The following is a 19665-nucleotide window of genomic DNA, read 5'->3' on the forward strand; positions in this document are numbered from 1 at the left end:
AAAAAAAGTCAAGACTTAAAATGACTAAGAATAAAGGACAGGAAAAAATAAAATGCAAAGGAGTAAAATTAGGGAAGATAGTATACTTTTAATCATTATATAATCTTTGATGGAAGAATATCATGGAGACATACCAAGTAAGAGAGAAAGTAAAAAAGCTAGTTGTCCCCAGAAAGAGTTAAGTATTTGTTTTTGGAGGAGAGAACTGGTCATGAAATCATAGAAAGGAGGACAAGGGAGTTTGAAATGAAGTTTAAATCTTAGATGGGGCCAGTAAAAGAGGAGGGAAGAAAGAGCCAAAGAGCTAAGGGTAAGGATATGATATTTAGAAATGGAAATGTGAAAGAGAAATGTGGCAAGGATTCTATACAGGCAGGTAGGGGTAAGAGCTGAAAGAGAAATAAGAGCAGTTTAAACAAAGATACTAAATGTCAGATTGAGAATTTCAAAAGAACAGGTCAGAAGAGACCACTGACAGAAAGGGGAGACACCTGGAAAGAGAGACAGATTATGTGTTTTGTTACTGGTTCTCTTGGACATCCAGGGGGACTGCTGGAAAAAGCACTGCTCACCCTCCTCTACAAAAGCAAAAGACAGAAAGAAATAATGGCATACTAAGTGTTTTCAGCTAAATGAAGCAAGGATTTGGGAAAGCCACTAAATACAGCAATGGAGAAATTAGGGCCTATGATCACGAGGATGTGTACCAAGAAGGTGATACTGGCTGATACATGAGACCATTCAAAAATACGACCTGCAAAAGATAATATTAGAAATAGGGAGAGTAAGGAGGAAAGAAGCTTGCCAGAAGTTTGGGTCAACAATCCTAATATGAACATGAGAATTGTCAGGATATCAATGAGTATAAAATGATAAGGGCGATGGATGAAAATGCAGGTGGAATTTTGAATAGCAAAGTATCATATTGCATCATTCACACAGGTCAGAAATAGGAGGCACCAATGCTGCTAGAAGAAAAGCAGCGCTTTCATTAGGTAGTTTCCTTGTATATATGATACAGAGGCAGCCCCACAGCACATCTCTCAAGAGACGTGGGAGCCTTCAGATGAGAAATCCAACTAGTTACCACATGTCTAAGTAATTCTTGAATGGCGAGTGTTTTGTAAGAACTTCTCCAGAGCAAGATCTTCTCTTTCAGCTTTGCTACTGAGCAGGGACCAGGAGAGCTGAGACATCTTAGTGCCGTCCTCAACAATCCTGGGTGCATCAGTCTTCAAACAATAAACCATCTTTTGGCATTTGGGGTGAGGTTGCACCATCCCATCGAACCACAACTTTCTCAGACAGATGAGTCACTGCCTTGGTGATTACAGCCAAGCGCTGGCACAGCATGCAGAGCAACACAAGTGTGGAAGGGGAGGATGCAAACCAGCCCTGGAACTCACCTCCCCAGTGACTCAGCCACTACCTGTGGGCAGGCTGACAACTCACAAGGATTGCAGCTACCTGCTGATGGGAGTGACCTGCTCCCCTTGGTGCTATTCATGCACAAGGCTGGAATGTTGTGGCAGAGGTAGCATGACATAAAACCTTAGGAAGAATGTGACTTTAAGCTGGAATATTGTAAAAGACAGAAAGCCATTTTAAAAATTATCACAAATATGGCACTTTCTCACTCAACAGATTTGGTAATTCAGTGTGCTATTTATTCACTTTAGTGATCACACTAATTTGCAGTTTGCACTTTTCAATTCTTCTCGAAGAACAGAGACGACACAGCTATGAATAAGTTGGCAAGACACTACTTGCTTCCCCACTCTGCTTTAACCCAGGTGTAGTACGGTTTTAGCTAGACCCATGCAGTTAAACAGCTACATTGGAAAGAAGAAAATTCAGCTCAGAGTAACTGTGCTACCAAGAAGGGAAATGAGCTACACCTGAATTCCTGTTTCTATAAACCAATGATGTGGCTATACCACAGTGCAGTTGTATCAGGAAAAAGGAATCACATGTCTATACCACACAGCTTTAACATAAAGGTTGCATGTAAAATCAGGCTGTCAGACATCAAGTTGTTATATTTTCATCTGTTGCAAAGGTTTTTTTCTGTTGTTAATGAATGCATTGACAGAAGCACACTGTCACTCATCCCACTGCAAAAATTTCAGTTAGGTTTGTTTGCTTATTAATTGACTAGGCTTGGTTCTGATTTTCAAGGAGGGGTCCCCCAAAACAGACATATTAAAACATCTAGATACGAATACCAACTTCCTTGCATAAATATAAAAACTCTGGCCACAGCAGCATTCAGTTCCCAGTGAGAACTTTGCAAACCCTTCATTTAACAAATGCCTCCCAAAAATAGGAAGCACCAGCTTTTATTGATATTAAAGGAATATAATAAGATGAAACACTGTTATTACGTTCTATGGTTACCCAGTCACCATACGTTTCAGTTAACTCTTGAGCAGGCAAATATTACTCTACCATTTCAATAAACACAGCCACCAAAAAAAACTTGAAGGTATTTTACTAATATTCTAATGTTATAATTTACAAAATGTTATATTTACAAAAATACCACACATAAAATTTAAAATCACTAAAGACTCTGTGTGTTTGAGGGTATTATTCTCAAGATCTGTATAATAATGTGAAACCATCAACCCATTTGCTCCCTTGATTGCTTAGCCATCAAAACGTCACAAATCTTGGATATACAAGCTCTCCTATAAATCTCTGACTGCCTCCTCTCTTCCATTTTTGCCTAAGGGTGCAAAAAATTGTTATTTCCTTTTACCATTAGGGGTGAGCAATCTTACTTTCAGTGACAGTTTTAAAAGAAGATGTTGTTTTATAGACCTGAAAGGTACCCAGAACAGCACACACAGTAACACACACACACAAAAAATCACAGTGTAATACTTCTTACAGTTTTCAAAAAACTATGTCTTTTTGAAGAGCATACTTATTTTACTTATTACTTATATCAAGCATTAATCGGAGGATGTTTTTTATTATCGCAAACATACTTTCAAGATATTTTTGTCTATTTTGGCCTTGTCTAGACGTCAGTTATGTTTTTAAAACTTCATATTTTCAGTTCCCACTTCTAGAAGTCACTTTTGGGTCACTGAAAGCAACCTCACTGACCTGATGCTGAAGAACATAATCACTATCTAACCATAGCATGAAGCTACAGAGAAAAAGCACATTGTTGTCCATACTAATATTAAAGTATTAAAGCAAACAACATCCTTAGTTACCTGCCTTTTGTAGAAAAGGTTTGTTTTAAATATGATGCCATCTATATTCTTCCTCTCCCTCCAAAAGATACCACACCAAGATGTAAAAAGCCATTGTCCTGGTAGTTTACCCAGACAATGTAAAGAAATCTCCAGCTCAAACTGTGTGCACAGGCTAAACTGACAAACATTTACACAGCACGCTGCTTCCTTTTCCACTGTTAGCTTTTCAGATCTGGGAGTCTGCATCTGCCTGTGACAAACACCTGAAACAGCAACAACTTCAGAATGGATTTCATTTTCACTCACTATAAATGTGACCAAAATCCAAGAGAGGAGAAATATTGGGGCTCCTAAATAATTTTGAAAGCTATAGTGTTAGAATTTAAAGTGTCTGACTTTCAGAACCAGTTTCGGTGTGTGCATTTTAGCTTGGTTTCTCAGAATGAGCTAGGACACTAGGAAAAAGTCCTATATTCTCTAAAGATACAGGATTTTGACAGGCTGTATGCTTTTCAAAGCAAGTTCCACAACTCACCTTCAAAGTCTAGGCCAAATTAGTAAATCCTTCCTGTTGTTTTCATGAGGGAGTATGACAACACTCAGCAATTCATTTCCTTCCTTTCCAGCTAACGACGTTATTTCCCATCTCCTGATTTTCTAAGCCTCTTCTTGCAAAAGTTACACTTCTTGTATAGTGAACCCTTGTTAAACCAAGATTTGCTGCTTACATATGTGAGCCTTCTAATTCAGATCCAACACTTTCACACTCTGAATTCTCTCAGGAGGAAACAGAGTTTCTTTATCTGGAAACCAGGCCAGTGAGGGCCACGTGGAGTCCAATCATAACAAATTACGCATTTACTATATGGATAAGAGAAAATTTTCCTTAAACTTGCCTTTAGCAGGAGATGTTGTTGCAAAGAAATATATTTTAAATCAAAAGATTACTATAAGAAAATTATCTACAGATGTCTGTGGGATTTAGATGAACTTCAAATAAACTTGGTCAGAATAGAAAGTACTTTTCATAAGTTTATTCTAAAGTATTTAAGCAAGCAGAATGTGACACAGATTGCTAATTTAAAAGATTTTGCATCTGTATTTTAAAATAATAAATACCTTGAAGAGATAATTCAGAGGAGGACTTTTTTCACAGAATCTATAAATCTCCAGGACTTTATTTATTGTGATTTCAACAGAAATTTCTTATTTAATCAGAATATCCTTTGGGTGGAATTCACATAATATATCTCATAACAAGAAACCAGACGTTTGTGGGGTTTTTTTTGGAAGGGGTTCTAGTAAAATGTTCATACAGCCAAAACATTTTTCTCACCAACTCTAATATTTTCACTGTCTTTCAACAATCTGATACATTTTCTTAAATGATTTCACAAATGGATAAACTGTCCTATACCAGAAAAAAAGTGAACAAAGCTGTAGCCAAACTGTTTATTTAAAACTGAAGATTCACAAATGCATGAAATTTTTTTTTCATGGTTTAATTACAGGCAGCATAATAGATTTTTTATTACAGGCTTCTGAAAGGGCATCCATATAATATTTGCTTCTTCATCTAAATTAGAAAAATAATTATCTCCAACTTCTGAAAAAAAAAATTAATTTATAGATATGGAATAGATTTAAAACAGGTTTTGAAAAAAGCCAGAAGGTCATATACACTAAGGGTTTTGGCTCTGATATGATTACATTGTTTGAAATGCATACTCAAAGACATGTAAACGTACCACGACTTACACAACTTCACACTGCAATCATACAAACAGCACCCTTGTTAATAGGGCTTGTAGTGATAAACCACATTAGTGCATTGAATCCTACAGGAAAGCCTCCAAATATTGAAAATTAAACAAGAGCTCAGTGAGGTTTTTACTGCAGATACTGTTTGTTCTTTTTTTTTCTGAATTTACTGTAGAAATACATAGAGGTGCACAGGAAGACCTACATCAAACTATGTACCAAAAAGGCTGAAAAGGAGAGAATGACCTTCCTTTTTTGACCCCTTCAAAGACCAAGTAAAGGTTTGTTTGTCTTTTGACTCTTGGATAAATTATTATGCCATTCAAGTGTATCCACATATGAGTGGTTTTAAGAAAACAAAAAAACACATTCAAAGCTGTGGTAACTTTCTGCTGTTCATCATCCACTGCAAGAGTAAATGATAGCCAGAATTCTTGATGAAGGGAGAAAAATATTTCTTTTTAAAATGCCTTACTTCTTAGAATTTAAGCAAGTATTTTCTGTGTTATTAAATTTTTGTGTTTATGTATCAAAAGCACCAGGGTGATAAATATTTACTACTCCACTGTGAAAATCCCCAAAATGCCAGTGAAATTATTGATGCATAGAAGTGCTAGTCTCTTCTTGAAGAAAGAATTCCAGGTGGTCAATAGTTTACCCTGAGCGCACCAAACTGCTCAAAGAATTTCTTTTGCCTCCACAGTACTTACTACAGTTAGCATTTTAAAGGTTCAGCTTACTCCCTCTCTCTACCTCAAATATGTGTTATTTGCTCCTGATTTTGTGGAAAATTTCAGTTCATAGCCCTTTTTCATAGTTTTGTTATGTTCATCTAGGCACCTGAGCAAAACACACCAGAGAACATTTAAGCAATGCTTGTTATTAAACTGCATATCTTTGATTATAGAATTTCTTTTTTTTCCATTTACACGCTTTCCCACTTTGCTAAAATATTTATTCACATGCTACATGTTGAATAAAATTCTCCAAGTCAGCTAAGGAATCGTAGAGGGAATCATCTGTCTCTTGACTTCTGAGAAACTTTCGAAGGGTATCTAAAGCACTCAAAGCCTCATTTTTGGATGGTAAAAGCTGTTCAGCTCCCTGAAGCTGATTGCCTTCATCCTTAACTTCATCACCAACAAATGTCTCAGCTTTATCTGATGCACTTTCTTTGGCACACATCCTTTCATTATTTGTGGGCACTTCATAAGTTTCTGAGCCATTATGTAGAGCTGCATATTCGTCCAAAGACAAACCTTCTGGAAACTCCACTCCAGCCTCCCTTGCATGTGCAATCAAATCAAAATCACTTTCAACCTCATTGTTGTTATCATTTGTCTCAGTTTCTAATTTGAAAGTTGCTCCATTGTAACTTTTTACAATAGTCTCTGGTGTTACTTCTCTCCAGCACAGGTACAGCATCTCAATTGCATCAAGAAGGGTTAGCATAAACTCTTTATTACTTTCTACACAGTCAACATATCTCTTGATAAGACAGTGTCTGTATTTAACCTTCAGACTTCTGATAATCCTTTCTTTCACAACTATATATGAAGAGGAGTCTGGAGGAAAGAACACTAATTTGACAGACTTCAGGTTCTTTACTTCTGTGTGAGCAGGGAGAGAATCAACAAGAATAACCACATGGCGCTGCTGTGCTTGAAATCTGTTATCAAGTTTATGCATCCACTGTTCAAAGATTCCTGAAGTCATGCACGCCCTGTCATTTGCTTCATAATCCACTGGCAGCAATTTCACATCTTTGAAAGAGCATGGACTTTTTCCTATAATGAGGAGTGGGAGTTTCTCAGAGCCATCCATATTTGTACCCACCGCTACAGTGATGCTCTCTTTGCTTTGTTTACCTACAGAACAAGTTTCCCCTTTAAATGCAAACGTGTTATGTGGTAACATCTGATACAACAACACAGTCTCCTGTATGTAAAACACATTTTTTGGCCGATAATCATTTAAATAATAAGGAAGCACATTCTGGCACCAAGGAGTTGGAGCACCCACTGTAGGAGTAGCAGCTGCTTCTACAGGCTGAGCTCTGAAAACTAAACCATACCTCGACTTGAAACGATCGAGCCAACCATTGCTGCATTTAAAATCACTGTGTCCAAGCTTCTGGGCAAATTCATTCGCCTTGAGGCGCAACATAGGGCCATTGACCGGCATATTCAAGCACTGTGCAATTCTGTACCACTTCACCAATGCCTCCTCCAGGTCGGCATAAAAAGCAGTCCTCAGTCTTTTCCTTTTAGGATCAAACCGTAAAGTTTCAAAGGCTTCCAAAACTTTTTCCTTATTCTTCATAATCGAAGACAGGGAGTTCCTCTTGATGCCGTACTGGGCTGCAACGTCCGCCTTCTTCTTGCCGCTTTCCACGGCGCTTATGATGTCGATTTTCTCCTCGATGGATATGCTTTTTTTCCTCCTCACCGTGGGCTCGGGCAGAGCCTCTGCCATGGCACCGAGCAGCGTCTCCCAGGCGCGCTCATCCGCGCCCACAGCCGGCCGGGCTCCGTCTCTGCCGCTCCGGCTGCTCTCCCAGCCGGTGGCCCGATCTCCGGGCACGGCACTCGGGGCCGGAGCAGCCTCCCGGGCGGTGCCGCGGTGGTTGCCATGGCTGCTACCATAGACATGACGGCCTAGAGAGGCCGCCGCCGTCATCCCCTTTCCGGCCCGGCGCTTCCGGCTCCTGCCGCCGCCGGAGAAGGAAGAAAATAAAGCTTGAGAGGGGCCGCCGGCGCTGCCCCGCCCGGCCTCCTCCGTCCCCCCCTTCCCACCCTCCGTCCTGCCCTCCCGTCCCCCGCAGCACGACGACCCCGGGGCGCAGCGGCGCCGCCGGCAGGTGAGGGACGGGCCGGGCCGGGCCGGGGCAGCCGCTGGGCCCGGGTTCGGAGAGGGCCGGGCCGCGCCTCCCGCTCCGTCCCGTCCGACGTGTCACCCCGCGGGAGCGGCCGCCCTTCCCCGGGCTCCGCCGCGGCACTGGCGGTGCCCAGCAGGTCGGGGTCGGCCCGGCTCGTACGCCCCGCTCCGGGGGTGCTGGGCGGCCGGACAGGGTGGGCATCGCCCGAGCTCGGGGGTAGGCGGGTTCCATGAGAGAGAAAGGGAAGCGGTGTGTCGGTGGAGGAAGAAAACTGTAGATGCTCTGTAAATTTTGTGCCCCTGGGAGTTATTCCACACCCTGGCAATTACTGTTTTAAGTGTGCCAATTTGTGTTTTGCTTAGTGTTCTTAAAGCGTGGAAACGCTTTGGTGTTGTGTGACAGGCAGGTGTTGCATGTGGTACTGTCTCCGAACTAAAGACAGATCTTCCAGTATTTCTTATAGTACCTCTCTAATAGGTTATCTTTAATCGAACCCCCCTAATAGCCTTTCATCTTGCATGAAAGCCTTTGGAGGGGATCATTCTGAACATCCATCCCAGGATGTAGTTTCAGTTTCTCACTTGTGGTTTTTATGCTTTGTGGAAAAGGTAGCAAGGAGTTATCACTTTGCAGTCGGTGGCTCTGTTACCTAAGAGTTGATTCTCTAGAGAAGATAACAGAAGGGTTCTTTTTGCAGGGCTGGAGAAGGATGTTATTTGATCAGTGCAACTCCAAAACTTTCGGAATCGTGTGTATGTTTACGTATGTATGTATGTATGTACACACATAGTTAAAATGTCAGGAATAAGAAGCACAGAGGAGTGTTAGATTGAAAAAATTGGAAGCTGAGGCAGTAGCTTGATCAGCTGTTTTTTTCTGATTTGGTAGAAGTTGAAACCATAATGGGAGCCCATGGTTTAGTTAATCTGGAGATGAGCAGAGCATTAAAGTGTTTAGGACCGGGTTGATGTAGCATGGAGAGTGTGAAAGTCAGCAGCAGCCCTGTTCTCCGGTCTTTGTCTCCATCATGATTTCTAACTCCCAAGTATAATTAGATCTTGCAAGTGGAGCAGCCAGGGAATTCAAGAGCATTAAGAGGAAGCTATGGTGTGATTGCAGCAGGAAGTGTTTAATACAGATTTTTGCAATCTTTTTTAAAAAGTGGTTGATCTCTATCTTGACAAGAATTAGTGAAAGTGTTCTTAGTTATAAATTGAAATTAAGAAGACATCCATAAAATGATCATTTTTCCACCAGCACTTGGATTTTGTGCAATATTACAAAAATTTTCATTCTTTATGCAGTAAGACAGCAATAAAAGTGTGTAATAAACTTCATTTTAGACAGGAGATATCTTGCAGTTGCCTTATTGGCAATCAGTTTAGGAGAAAAGTAATTGAAGGAACCAATGCATCTTGCTTAGAAAAGCAGATCTGATTGTTGAGAATCCCATGGTTCTTCTTTCTGAGACCATAAATCATTTACTTACGTGATGTAAATATGTGAGGAATATGCTTCTTATTAAAAGTTAATTTATTGTTGATGACATTTACTTCATAGTTTCATGAATAAGCAAATATGAATTTGCCTTTTTTATGAAAAGTACATAAGTATACTCTTAAAACCATTAGTTATAAATGGTTAAATATCTCTTTATGTCTCCATCCTAGAGGAATCTTTCTATGTTGTTCATAAGTTGATTTGCTTTTTACTTTTCCAGTTGAAGAAGTGATATATAAATCCTCAGGACTTAAAATCACGTGGTTTTATTTATGGTGAGCAAAGCTTAAAATTACTGAGACTGTAATTCAATATGTATTTAAGGTACATATTCACCATGGTGGGAATGATTCTTAGTCTAGTCTGTGCCTTCTGTCCTACTGTGATGCAGTATTTGTGTGGATTGGCAGAACTGGTATAGTGGGGTAGAAGAGAACCCAGAAGGGCAGGAGTGATATGGACAGGGTTTCAGTTCTTGTCAGAATATGGATCAAGCATGTTTTTTCCAAGTAGAATCTCTTTGAGTTGTTCTGTTGCAGCAGGTGGTAGCAAATGTCCTGGGACACCAGTCACCTGATGTGTTCTGAAGTTGTGGCTGCTTTAGTGAAGAGACAAACCAAGCCCTGGATAGCACAGTCCATCCTGTACTGGAGATTAGCTTGTTCTTATAAAGTACAGCCCTCTGTCTGGCACCTGCAAGAACTACAGAGAGGCAAAAGTCTGTATGCATTTCTGTAGCGGAACCTTAAATGATATGTGTATGTAAATGTCTTGATTACCACAATTTCACATGAGTGTCTTCATTTCTGAATCTTGGTGAAGGTGTAGAAAGTTTTCATCCTTGCATCCAGTATTTGATGTTTGCATCCTTTTTTTTTTTCTGTAGAAGCAGTAATCAGGAAATTCAGTAGTTAAATTTGAACGTGCAGTTGAACTTTTTATGAAAGCCACCTTTAATCTACATTTTTTCCTCCTTCTCATGTTTTAAAGTTGATCATTGTGATCCTGTCGAGCTGTGTTGAAACTGTTAGCACTACTCGTAGGAAAAGAACACTACAAAAAATTGATCATGGACGGGTGTTGTAACACAAATGGTGAATTCATTTGGCTTTTAAAAAATTATTTGCCTTTATGTAGTGTTTTCTACATGGATTTGTGAGATGGTTCTTGCCCCTGGGTTCTTAAATCTGTCAAAAATGTTTTTGCCTATAGCATTTAATAGTTTAGAACAGTGTTACTATGGTACATAGGCTTGTATGTGATGTACAAATAAAAGTCTGGAAGCTCTGGTGTGGTAGAACTGAAGAACAGATTGTCTTAGTGAAGGCTCTACTACAAGATGAATATAGCTTTTTGTTTCCTTTTCGAGCAAGGAAATCACACTTATTCTCCTCCTCTATAATGTAATTGTTTTAGCTAGTCAGAATTAAGCTGTTAAGCAAAGAGATTGTTTTCAGCCACGAGCAGAGTTTAGACAGGACCATGTGGGCAAATAGCATCTCTTCTGTACAGACTTCCATGTTCCAAAGAAATATGAAAAATTGAGAAAGCTGCATAAGGATGTTAAACTTATTTCTTAATTACTTCAAAAGGAATTTTATATCAATGCTAGAAAATTCCACCTTCATTCAGTGATAGCCCTGAATGAACTGTTTTTCTGGAGAGAATCTCTTACTTTATGTATTTAGTTTTCCAAAATAAAGTGATAGGTTATCCAGTGTAATATGATCTAGGTGATCTAGGTGAGTCAGTTTCTCAGCCTTTGTGCCCTTATTTTATTTCCCTTGCTATGTGAGCTGCTTACCTTATTAATTATTTGCTTTAATTAGAATGTTTTATAGCTCAGGAATTTGAAATACAATATAAACACAAATAATAATATCTTGATAATTTTTCCTAATCTGGTATATGTCTGAACATGTATGAAATTGTGCAAGATGTAATGAATTGAAGTCATGTGTGATTATATACAATACTGGCAGATTGATTAATTTTTAATGATTGGTTGTCTCCTCCTTTCAAACAGCTGAGTGAATTGTGGTGTCACCTGTAGTTACCAGCTATTTGGAATCAAATTTAGATACTTTTCCTTACTTAAGCTAAAATTGTGTATCTATTTCATCTTTCATGATGACTATATTCACATAGTTGATTTCTTGTGCATGTGCTCAGCGTTAACTTTCGTTGCCTCTGTAGCTGAGATCTTTTGGAGGCTAAAATGAGGGGGATCCTGTTTCTAGTAAACACAACAGGCTTAACAGCTTAAAAAGTTTCAGTGGCTTAGCATCAATATAATCTTGCAATGTTTGGATAAATCTTATGTCTTAACAAAATGGTGATCTTTGCAATGGTAGGATACAGTCAGTGTATTGTTGCAGGTGGCAGTGTATAATATCAACTGAAGAACCTTGTTTGACTTCCAGGGTTTTATGTTGCAAGCTTAGTTGTCTGTGGGGAAAGGTTGCTTTGGCAGTGGAAGTTTACACTAGACTGTATTCCTAATCTCTTAGATTTTTGGAGAGCTAAAGACCTGGTCACCATCAAAAGAAGGAGGTTTTGATTTGCTTTAGCAGAACTTATAAAAGAAATGTTTTCTGAAAGCCTGCTTTGGTTTCTGTGAGGTGCAACATCCAGCCCCTTTCACTTCAATTAATGCATGCCAAACCTATTTGGTTTTCAGGTATGTCAGAGCACAGCAGTGAATCCACAACACTTGATGAGTCTCATCCGTCTGCAGAAGAGGTCCAGTCTGGCTCTGAGGTGATTGGGTGATAGTTACTTTAGTGTAAAATCAACCAATCCTAACAAGTTTCAGATTCCCGAAAATTCTGCTATGCATAGCACAGTGCTGTTAGTGTGGGGATGCAAGTCCATGCACAGCATCTTGAATGGGTGGGGTTGGTTTTGAGACACCATTAAGAACAGTCCAGTTAATTCATAGCAAAGGATTACTTCAGCTAGTAGCCTGTTGCTGTGCTGCAGTATTTGTTTTGTGAGTTGAATAGATTTAGTCATGGTAGAATCTGAAATGTGTGAGTATTGCAGGAAGAAAGGGTTGGTATCTAAAAGTCATCAATCTTTGTGTAACCTCACTATAACAAGGTATTATCTACTCCTGAAGGAGTGAATCTTTTTTTCCCTGAGAGCAGATAAAGCTTGCACCTTCTCTATGACATATCTGAATTATGAGCAAATTCCTAAGGTTCCAAATATTACTTAGCTTATCAGGTGTGTTTGGGGTGCTCTTTCAGAAAGATAGAGTCAACGTTTTCCTGACTCTTGTAGAGTAAAAGTGAAAAAAGGTAATGCTGACTTGATCACTATTGGACTTTCATTGACAGTGAATTGTTTTTTAACTTTCACTAAAAACATAACAATGATTCTATTTAGCATATTTCCAAATTTGATATTTGTAAACACAGATGTGCAAAGAAGATACTGATTGTTACTGAAGGATGAGTCTGTTTTTTCAAAATAAAATGTGCATCTGAAATGCAATGTTTTGTATAGTGCTTATGTCTTTCATGCCTAATACATCAATACAATTTTAGGAACTTATTTAGAATTACATTAGGTTGTTTATACATATGATAAATTTTCTTCTGAGGAATCAGTTTTTTTGTATACTTAGTTTAAGTCAGCTGTAGGCTATACTTGCCAAAGAGACACTTGATTCAGCAATCATACTCCCTGCTTCAACAGAAATGCCACTGTGGTTTGGTGCTTTAGTTTTCTCTTAGATCAATAACCTTCCCATGATTGTGTGAAGTTACAGGAGCACACATCCAGAGGTAAAGACAAATGGCTGCTGGATTTGGCAGTAGCCTACAGTCAGAGTAAGTATTTTGAGACAGTGCACTGCTGAAGTAAGCTGATGCTGTGGGCAGCCCTTCATTCTCAGTAGTTTCTTTGCTGCGTTGCTACCTGCTCTGTTTCGTAGGTGCAGGTGTTGGAGGTGTGCCTGCTTTGGAGAATTGATGGGAGTGGAAAAATTACCCATCCTCTTTTTGAGCACAGGTCACTTTCTTTTGATCTGCAGTGTTTCCAGAATTGTGTTTGCTGTACAAATACATTGTTCTGGCTCAGAAAGGAGGTGAAGGGATGGTGAAAGCTGCTGGGTGGAAGAGTTAGGGGAAAAGGGCAAGGACTGGTTCTTGACAGCAGTGCAAGCTTAAACTGTTGACTAAAATGGTTGTTTCTTGTTATGTCTGAGTTAAATTAGCAGTTTTTCCCACTTCCGCTTTTCAGCTGCTCATTTCATGGCTTTGATGCTTGTCTGACCTCATTGCAAACTGATTCAGCTCACTGAAGCTGGAAAGTTTACCTTGAGAAAAGGTCTATTGCCAGGCTAGTGAGTTGTGTGTGGTGACTGTAGTCAGGTGAGTGTTGGGGAGGTGGGCTACTGTGTGGTTCACAATAGATACTGAAAAAGTAGAGTGGTGAAATGTCCCCATTTCAGCAATGGGAAATTGTTGTAGTTCAAACATAGCATGGAACTAACATTAGCAAGTAATTTTTTGCTTTCTCTGAAATAGATACATAGGTCTCATTCAAGTAGGAATGCCAGAAAAATAGGTGAATTGCTTCTAGTTGTCCAGAGAAGCTGATGAATTTTTGTTTTCTAGTATATGTAATTATTAGAGATGTGTGCATATGCATTGAGTATGTATATCTCTGAATAAAAGCATAAAAATGTATCAATGTCAATATTTGCAAAATTATTTGAGATTCTTGTTGAAAAGCACCTAAGCCAAGTATTTGTTTTTCCTTTAATTAGAGATGCAGTTTAGTTTGTGATCACTAGCAAAGTGCCCCTTGACAGTAGAGGACTTTCCCTTTGCACTGTGTTCTCTGATAATTTGCAGAAAGAGGAACAAAAACAGCTGTGAACAGAACATGACCTGTGCTAATGCTTCTGTGTTGTGCAAGTAGCTGTGACAGGCCAAGCATTTTGAAAAATACCTCACTTGATCATATCAAGTAGAAGTGTAGCTCCTAGCAGTCTTAGAGCTTAAGCACATGTGAGATTCAGAGCAAGCATAAGAAACTTGAGCTATTGGACAGATTTCCCAAATCAAAATGTAATGTGGCAGGTAACTAGGACATTTAGTCTAATGATGTTGTGTGGCAACTCTCTGTGAGGAGCAGGGAGTTGGATTTGATGATCCCTTACAACTTGAGGTATTCTATATTCTATGAAATGAAACAAATTACCGTTTTAAAAGTACTCGTAAAATAAGCATAGACCTTTTGGTGTGCTTAAGTAGAAGCACATTTATTGGAGCCCACAGACAGTGAATAGTTTGAAAGTCTTCAGAGGCCTCAAAACTAATAAAGGAAATCAGGCTCACAAATGTAAATGAAGTGGTGACATGTGAACATGGAAGAAATATTAGCAATGGGGTATGACAGAAGATGTTCCAGTTAAGAATGATGCAAGTGATGCTCAGTAAGTATCAATAAAATCTTTGTGTTATATTGATACTCTGTAAAGCTTCACCTGTGGTTGGAGAAGCTGATGGTACTTCAGCTTCTGATGATCTCAGCTGGGCCTCTTCCTGACCCTTGGAGTGAAAAGAGCTGGTTCAGTTTGATGATTTAAGAGCTCTAAGGGAAGAAGGGTACCTATTCTCAAGTACCTGTTGATGGTACACGTTGCCTTGCCAGTCTAGCACAAGTGCATGGGCTGGTTTGAGGACTTCACACAACTTTTATGTAAGTGAACAAACACTGCCTCGGTTGTGTGTTGATTTTTCTACTGTTTACACTTTAGATGACTGATGAAGCTGCCTTGCAGAGTTAGGAATAGCTTTTTGAAAGGGATGAAATTTTCACTTCCTCTTAATTTTGGGGTATTAAGCTGCTATTCTCTCTTCAGGTGCTTGTAAATGATGTACAGTTCTTCTGGGAATGTCTCTTCTCTTAGGCTATACCTTAGGCCGTACTTGAAAGCAGTGGTTTCACAGCTGCTGCTACTGTTCATGATGCAGCTGCATTTGAGATTAACTTTGAATCCTGAATTCTCTTGGTACTTTTGAGTTCTTTGGGCACTTCTGCATTTCACTTCAGGTTTGCTGCTGTTGTCTTCATGAGAGTTGCACACCAACAGTTTAGTCAGAAGGTGGCACTATATTATGGTAAAATAAGAGGCTGAGCTATTAAAGTTTGGAATCATTGCTTTTCTTGTAACACATGATTAAACATACTGCTCTTCTCTAGTATTTATTGTTTATGAATGGATAATACAATTTTTTTAGCCAAGCTCATTATAATTTGATATACAGAAATTTCTCTGAGGCTCAAGTGTGTATGTAAAACATTTGTCTAAGCCCATGTCTCATTTGTGTCTTACTCCCCCAATGCCAATGGGTTAAATTTTAGTTTCCTTTTTCTCTTAGATCTGGAAACTTTAAATTACTTCTGACTGAGCTGTGCTAGAGTATTACTGTCATTCAATTATGTGATTAAATAAACATATAAAGACTGAGTATATCAGAATATTTCCAGTTGGAGTTTGAAATAAAGTAAACTGTTATGAAACTCATACATCAAATATTTTCATATGGATTACTTATTGGAATTGTAAGACAAACACTAACCTGTTTCTTTTTACAGGAAAGTGCAATGGCTCAAGAATCTCCCAAAAATTCAGCGGCAGAAATTCCTGTGACTAGCAATGGACAGCTGGAAGATTCTCATGAACACAGCTTTAACAGGGTCAGAAATTTCTTTCTGCCATGGTACCATTATCAGAAATGCTGAAGTTACAATTTGATGCATAGCAGACCTCACTTGACATAATTTTCTGGAGGCTTACTGAAAAAACTGCTTTGAAGCTCATAGATTATTGTCAGAGTTGACATAACACAGTGTGTTTGCATACTGCAATGATCTGTTTTTGTAAAAAAAAAAATTATTTTCGTATTTATTTTCGCTTTTTCGGAGCGGCAGAAGCCGAGTTCTTCCCCCACCGCTCGGTGCAGCGGAGCCGTCAGTTCTGCTGGTGCCCGGGTGTCCAGCAGAGGGCGCTGGAGCACAGCGGCTGCAGTTTGGGGTCGGGCTGCTTTTTTTTGGATTTTCGTTTGGAAATAGGAAGGCCAGTTAATTGTCCACGTTTATTTGATATCTGCTGAGGGTTAGATTTGAAGGAAAGCTCTTAAGTTTTATCAGTTTCATACTGACTTGTAGTGCAGAATTATTCTTAAAAGAAATACTCAGCAGAACTTAAACATTTTATTCTGTTTTACTAAAATGCTGATCAGAGGGGGGAACCTTCGTAAGATTTGTTGGTCAACTAAGATCTACCAGTGGCATAATGTAAAAATTAATAGAATGTTTAATGAAATAAAGTTAAAGCTACGTTTCTATACAGATGTATGTGTGGGGAGACAAGCTTGGGAAATGCATCTTGAAGTGATAAGGAATTTGGGTTCACCTCAAAGGAGGGAAACAGACTTAGTAATTTGAATCTTGATGACCTTGCTGCTGCTGTGACTTCACTGCTATTTAAGTTACCTGTTCCTTACATAGTGATTGCTTCTGCAGTGCAGTGCATGCAACACTTATGTACAGCAAATGGAACTTGCACTCTTGGTGACTGCATTAGGGCCCTTGCTCAGACAAAATGTAAAGCTGGAATTTTAAGGTGGTTTTTGTCTGTGGCCATGTGTGAAAGTTGGTGTAGATTTTTTCCTGCATGCTAATCGTTTTGCTGGCTTGGAGTCAACTATATTTTAAACCTACTTCAACAAAAATGGGTTAAATCTTTGGTCAAATTGCAGAAAAACCTGTACTCTGCAAGCATATTTGAACTTGCTGTAATTATTTTCGCAGTGCTTATTCTGAGATCAATGAAGAAGTGCACTTCAGTTATTTTTTTGAACTGTCTTGTACAAGTTCACGCCTGCATGTGTGACCTGAAGTCAGAATATGTGATAATCAAGGCTTCTTATAAACAAAACAAAGAAAATAAACTTCTTGGAATTAACATCTAGGTCTGTTTACTAATCTGTTAGTCTCAAATTCTAATATTTAGCTTCTATTCATCTTGCTTCATGTTTGTTATTTCTAATGCTTAATGCCATGCTTTCTCTTTTTTTCCTTGCCAGGTAATTTTTTGCTTTAACCTAAAGCAATATGCATTGCACCACAAAATTTCTGGGGTCTTTTTTCCTACAACTTATGGAAATGACAAGCCAAGTACTGTTTTTTATGAGGTCACTTAAGAAAGGGGCAAGAAACTATGGCCACTGTAATTTGTACTGTTACCACAGTGCTCAGTAAGAGTATGTGACCACAGCAAAGTTTAAAACACTCCAATATGCTGATTTTGATTGCACCTTCTTGGGAAGCAGGGGAACAGGGTTATTTTAATTTCCTGCTTCCTTATTTTTATGATCAGGGAAATATTAATCTAGCTGATATACAATTCAGATGTAAAGAATAAAATTCTACTTGTTCTGTATTTTTTGGGCTTCTGTAAGTACTTTGCCACCGAGACTTGAGCAGCTTTGATTCTGTTTTTGAGTAAAGAGGTATTTGTACAACCTTTTCTTCAGAACTCCTTAATTACAAAGCTGCACTTTCCTCTAGAGTTGTGTTCTGTTTAGCACTTCCATCAGACCTTATCCATAAGGTGCTCAGGCATGAAAATGCACGTTTATGTTTCACCAAATGCAGTTAGTATGCATTCAAGCATGAGAAGTATTTCATTTTGCGAGGCAGTGCAGAGCAAACGTATTTACCTGGAAATGACAAGTAGGGTTGCTCCTTCTTTAAAGAAAGATGCCATTAGTTTTATAGAACATCAGATAGCATAGATTGTCATAATGTAATTTCAGAAGGAGGCATGTTAGTTCCATTTTTGTGGGAATGTGGCATAGCACTAATTGATGCATCTGATTGGTATAATGCATATTTAAAAGGTAACTTAAGTGTTTTCCTAACTGTAAGGTCTCAAATAGAAATATGCTGCTACATTCTGATTCTCTAATAAGACATGTCCATGGAATTCAAACAAGTTTTGTCCTGCCCATATGATGGATGGAAACTCTTTTACTGAAAAAAAGCTGTAGCTTCAGTCATCATTGGATCAAATATCTAACGTTCTTTCAGTATAAAGAAGTTTGACGTAGTGCTTTTTAACTTTCCAGGCTCTGTTGGATCTCACTTGAGTTTTAAGGACTTGATGTATGGAACTGTTCTCTAATGTTTGGGTATTTGTGACAGAAGACTTCAGCATTTCCTAATCAAAAGTTTTACTTATTTGTATAAGAAAGCCCAATGTACAAAAAAGTCTGGCTGGTTTATATTATTCACTTGTTTTACTTCACCTATCCCTGACTTCCAGAGCCCAGTTCTCCTCCCATGCCATTGTAATGATGTGATTAGCATAGTGTTTTTTTAATGTCACTGGGGGGATTGGGAACTGAGGACAATAGGAAGGAGTGAGAGAAGTATATTATTGCTATTATTCCTATATGCAAGAACATGCCAGATAGTGTGAGAGCTGCATAGGAATAAACCAAATTTTTCAGAAAGAAGTTTGATCTGCCTGTAAAGTCAAGTAGCTGTAAGCAATTTGTTATGCATAAAGTATTGCACAAAATCTTTATGATATTCTTAGCAGTTTGAGCCTGAATTTGTTCAATTTCATTTTTGATACTGCCTCTTCTCATGGTTCTTACTGTACTTTTATGGGCATAAAATTTTCATATGCATGCTTAACTGTAGTTAAGCATGCATATGAAACCAGTAATAAACTTTAGGATGCAAAAAGATAATGAACTTTCTTGTGAGTCTTCAATTTGTCTTACTTGAATTATGAAATAAGGCCTGGGACCTGATGAATCTGAGTGCATGTGTTCACTCTCTTGTTCTGTAATTTTATTGCCAGACTGCACAAATAGATAAGGTCAATTCTCTTTTGTTTCTTGCCTTCTGAAAAAAAATGCCAGCCTTGTCACTCACATTCTGCTTGAAACGTCTGAGTTCATCTCTTAGGTTTTGCTATGTTGACTGACACAGTTAGATTTTTACTTTGGGTAATTATAGTTTAATTAATGAAGAACTGATTTAAAATATATCTTGAGAACTGTGTCAGTTCTAGAAAACTGGTTTGAGGAGATAAAGAAGTCAAATGTTCTTCATAAAGTCTGAAAAACCAAAAATCTGTGTGTTAATGATGAGAGTGGGAAGGAAACTAAAACTCGATTGTAGTATGACTTCAGTTAAATCAAAAGAGATGTAGTAGAAGGGGTCTTCTGATTGAAGAGCAGTGTATTGGAGAGTAGAAGAAATGTGTTAGTCTGTTATTTG

The 19665-nt window shown here is 38.6% G+C and overlaps 3 protein-coding genes across 8 annotated transcripts in view; 1 reads left to right on the plus strand and 2 right to left on the minus strand.

The window, feature by feature from the left end:
• TMEM154 (transmembrane protein 154) overlaps positions 1–3855 on the minus strand; it is a 35994-nt gene extending 32139 nt beyond the window's left edge. Inside the window, exon 1 of the mRNA XM_058839053.1 lies at positions 3745–3855. The gene's annotated coding sequence lies outside the window, so the exon portion shown is untranslated. The remainder of the gene's footprint in view (positions 1–3744) is intronic.
• Positions 3856–4657: 802 nt separating this feature from the next.
• TIGD4 (tigger transposable element derived 4) lies at positions 4658–7678 on the minus strand. The gene has a single exon (XM_058838542.1). It carries the CDS (start codon positions 7647–7649, stop codon positions 5925–5927), a length of 1725 nt encoding a protein of 574 aa, XP_058694525.1. The 5' UTR covers positions 7650–7678; the 3' UTR covers positions 4658–5924.
• Positions 7679–7703: 25 nt separating this feature from the next.
• Positions 7704–19665, plus strand: part of ARFIP1 (ADP ribosylation factor interacting protein 1) — a 40852-nt gene continuing 28890 nt past the window's right edge. For 3 of the 6 annotated variants that reach the window (XM_058838544.1, XM_058838545.1, XM_058838548.1), the window contains exons 1-3: positions 7761–7830; positions 12029–12108; positions 15964–16065. In XM_058838544.1, coding sequence (XP_058694527.1) covers positions 12031–12108; positions 15964–16065 — 180 coding nt within the window. In that variant the 5' untranslated portion in view covers positions 7761–7830; positions 12029–12030. Of the gene's footprint in view, positions 7831–12000; positions 12109–15963; positions 16066–19665 lie in introns of those variants that run through there. The other 3 variants (XM_058838546.1, XM_058838543.1, XM_058838549.1) reach the window with 3 other exon arrangements.

The sequence above is a fragment of the Poecile atricapillus genome, chromosome 4 (assembly GCF_030490865.1).
Source record: "Poecile atricapillus isolate bPoeAtr1 chromosome 4, bPoeAtr1.hap1, whole genome shotgun sequence".
Lineage (NCBI taxonomy): Eukaryota > Metazoa > Chordata > Aves > Passeriformes > Paridae > Poecile > Poecile atricapillus.

Coding starts and splice junctions, on each gene's coding strand:
- TIGD4 (XM_058838542.1), bottom strand. CDS start 7,649: ATGACGGCGGCGGCCTCTCTAGGCCGTCATGTCTATGGTAGCAGCCAT.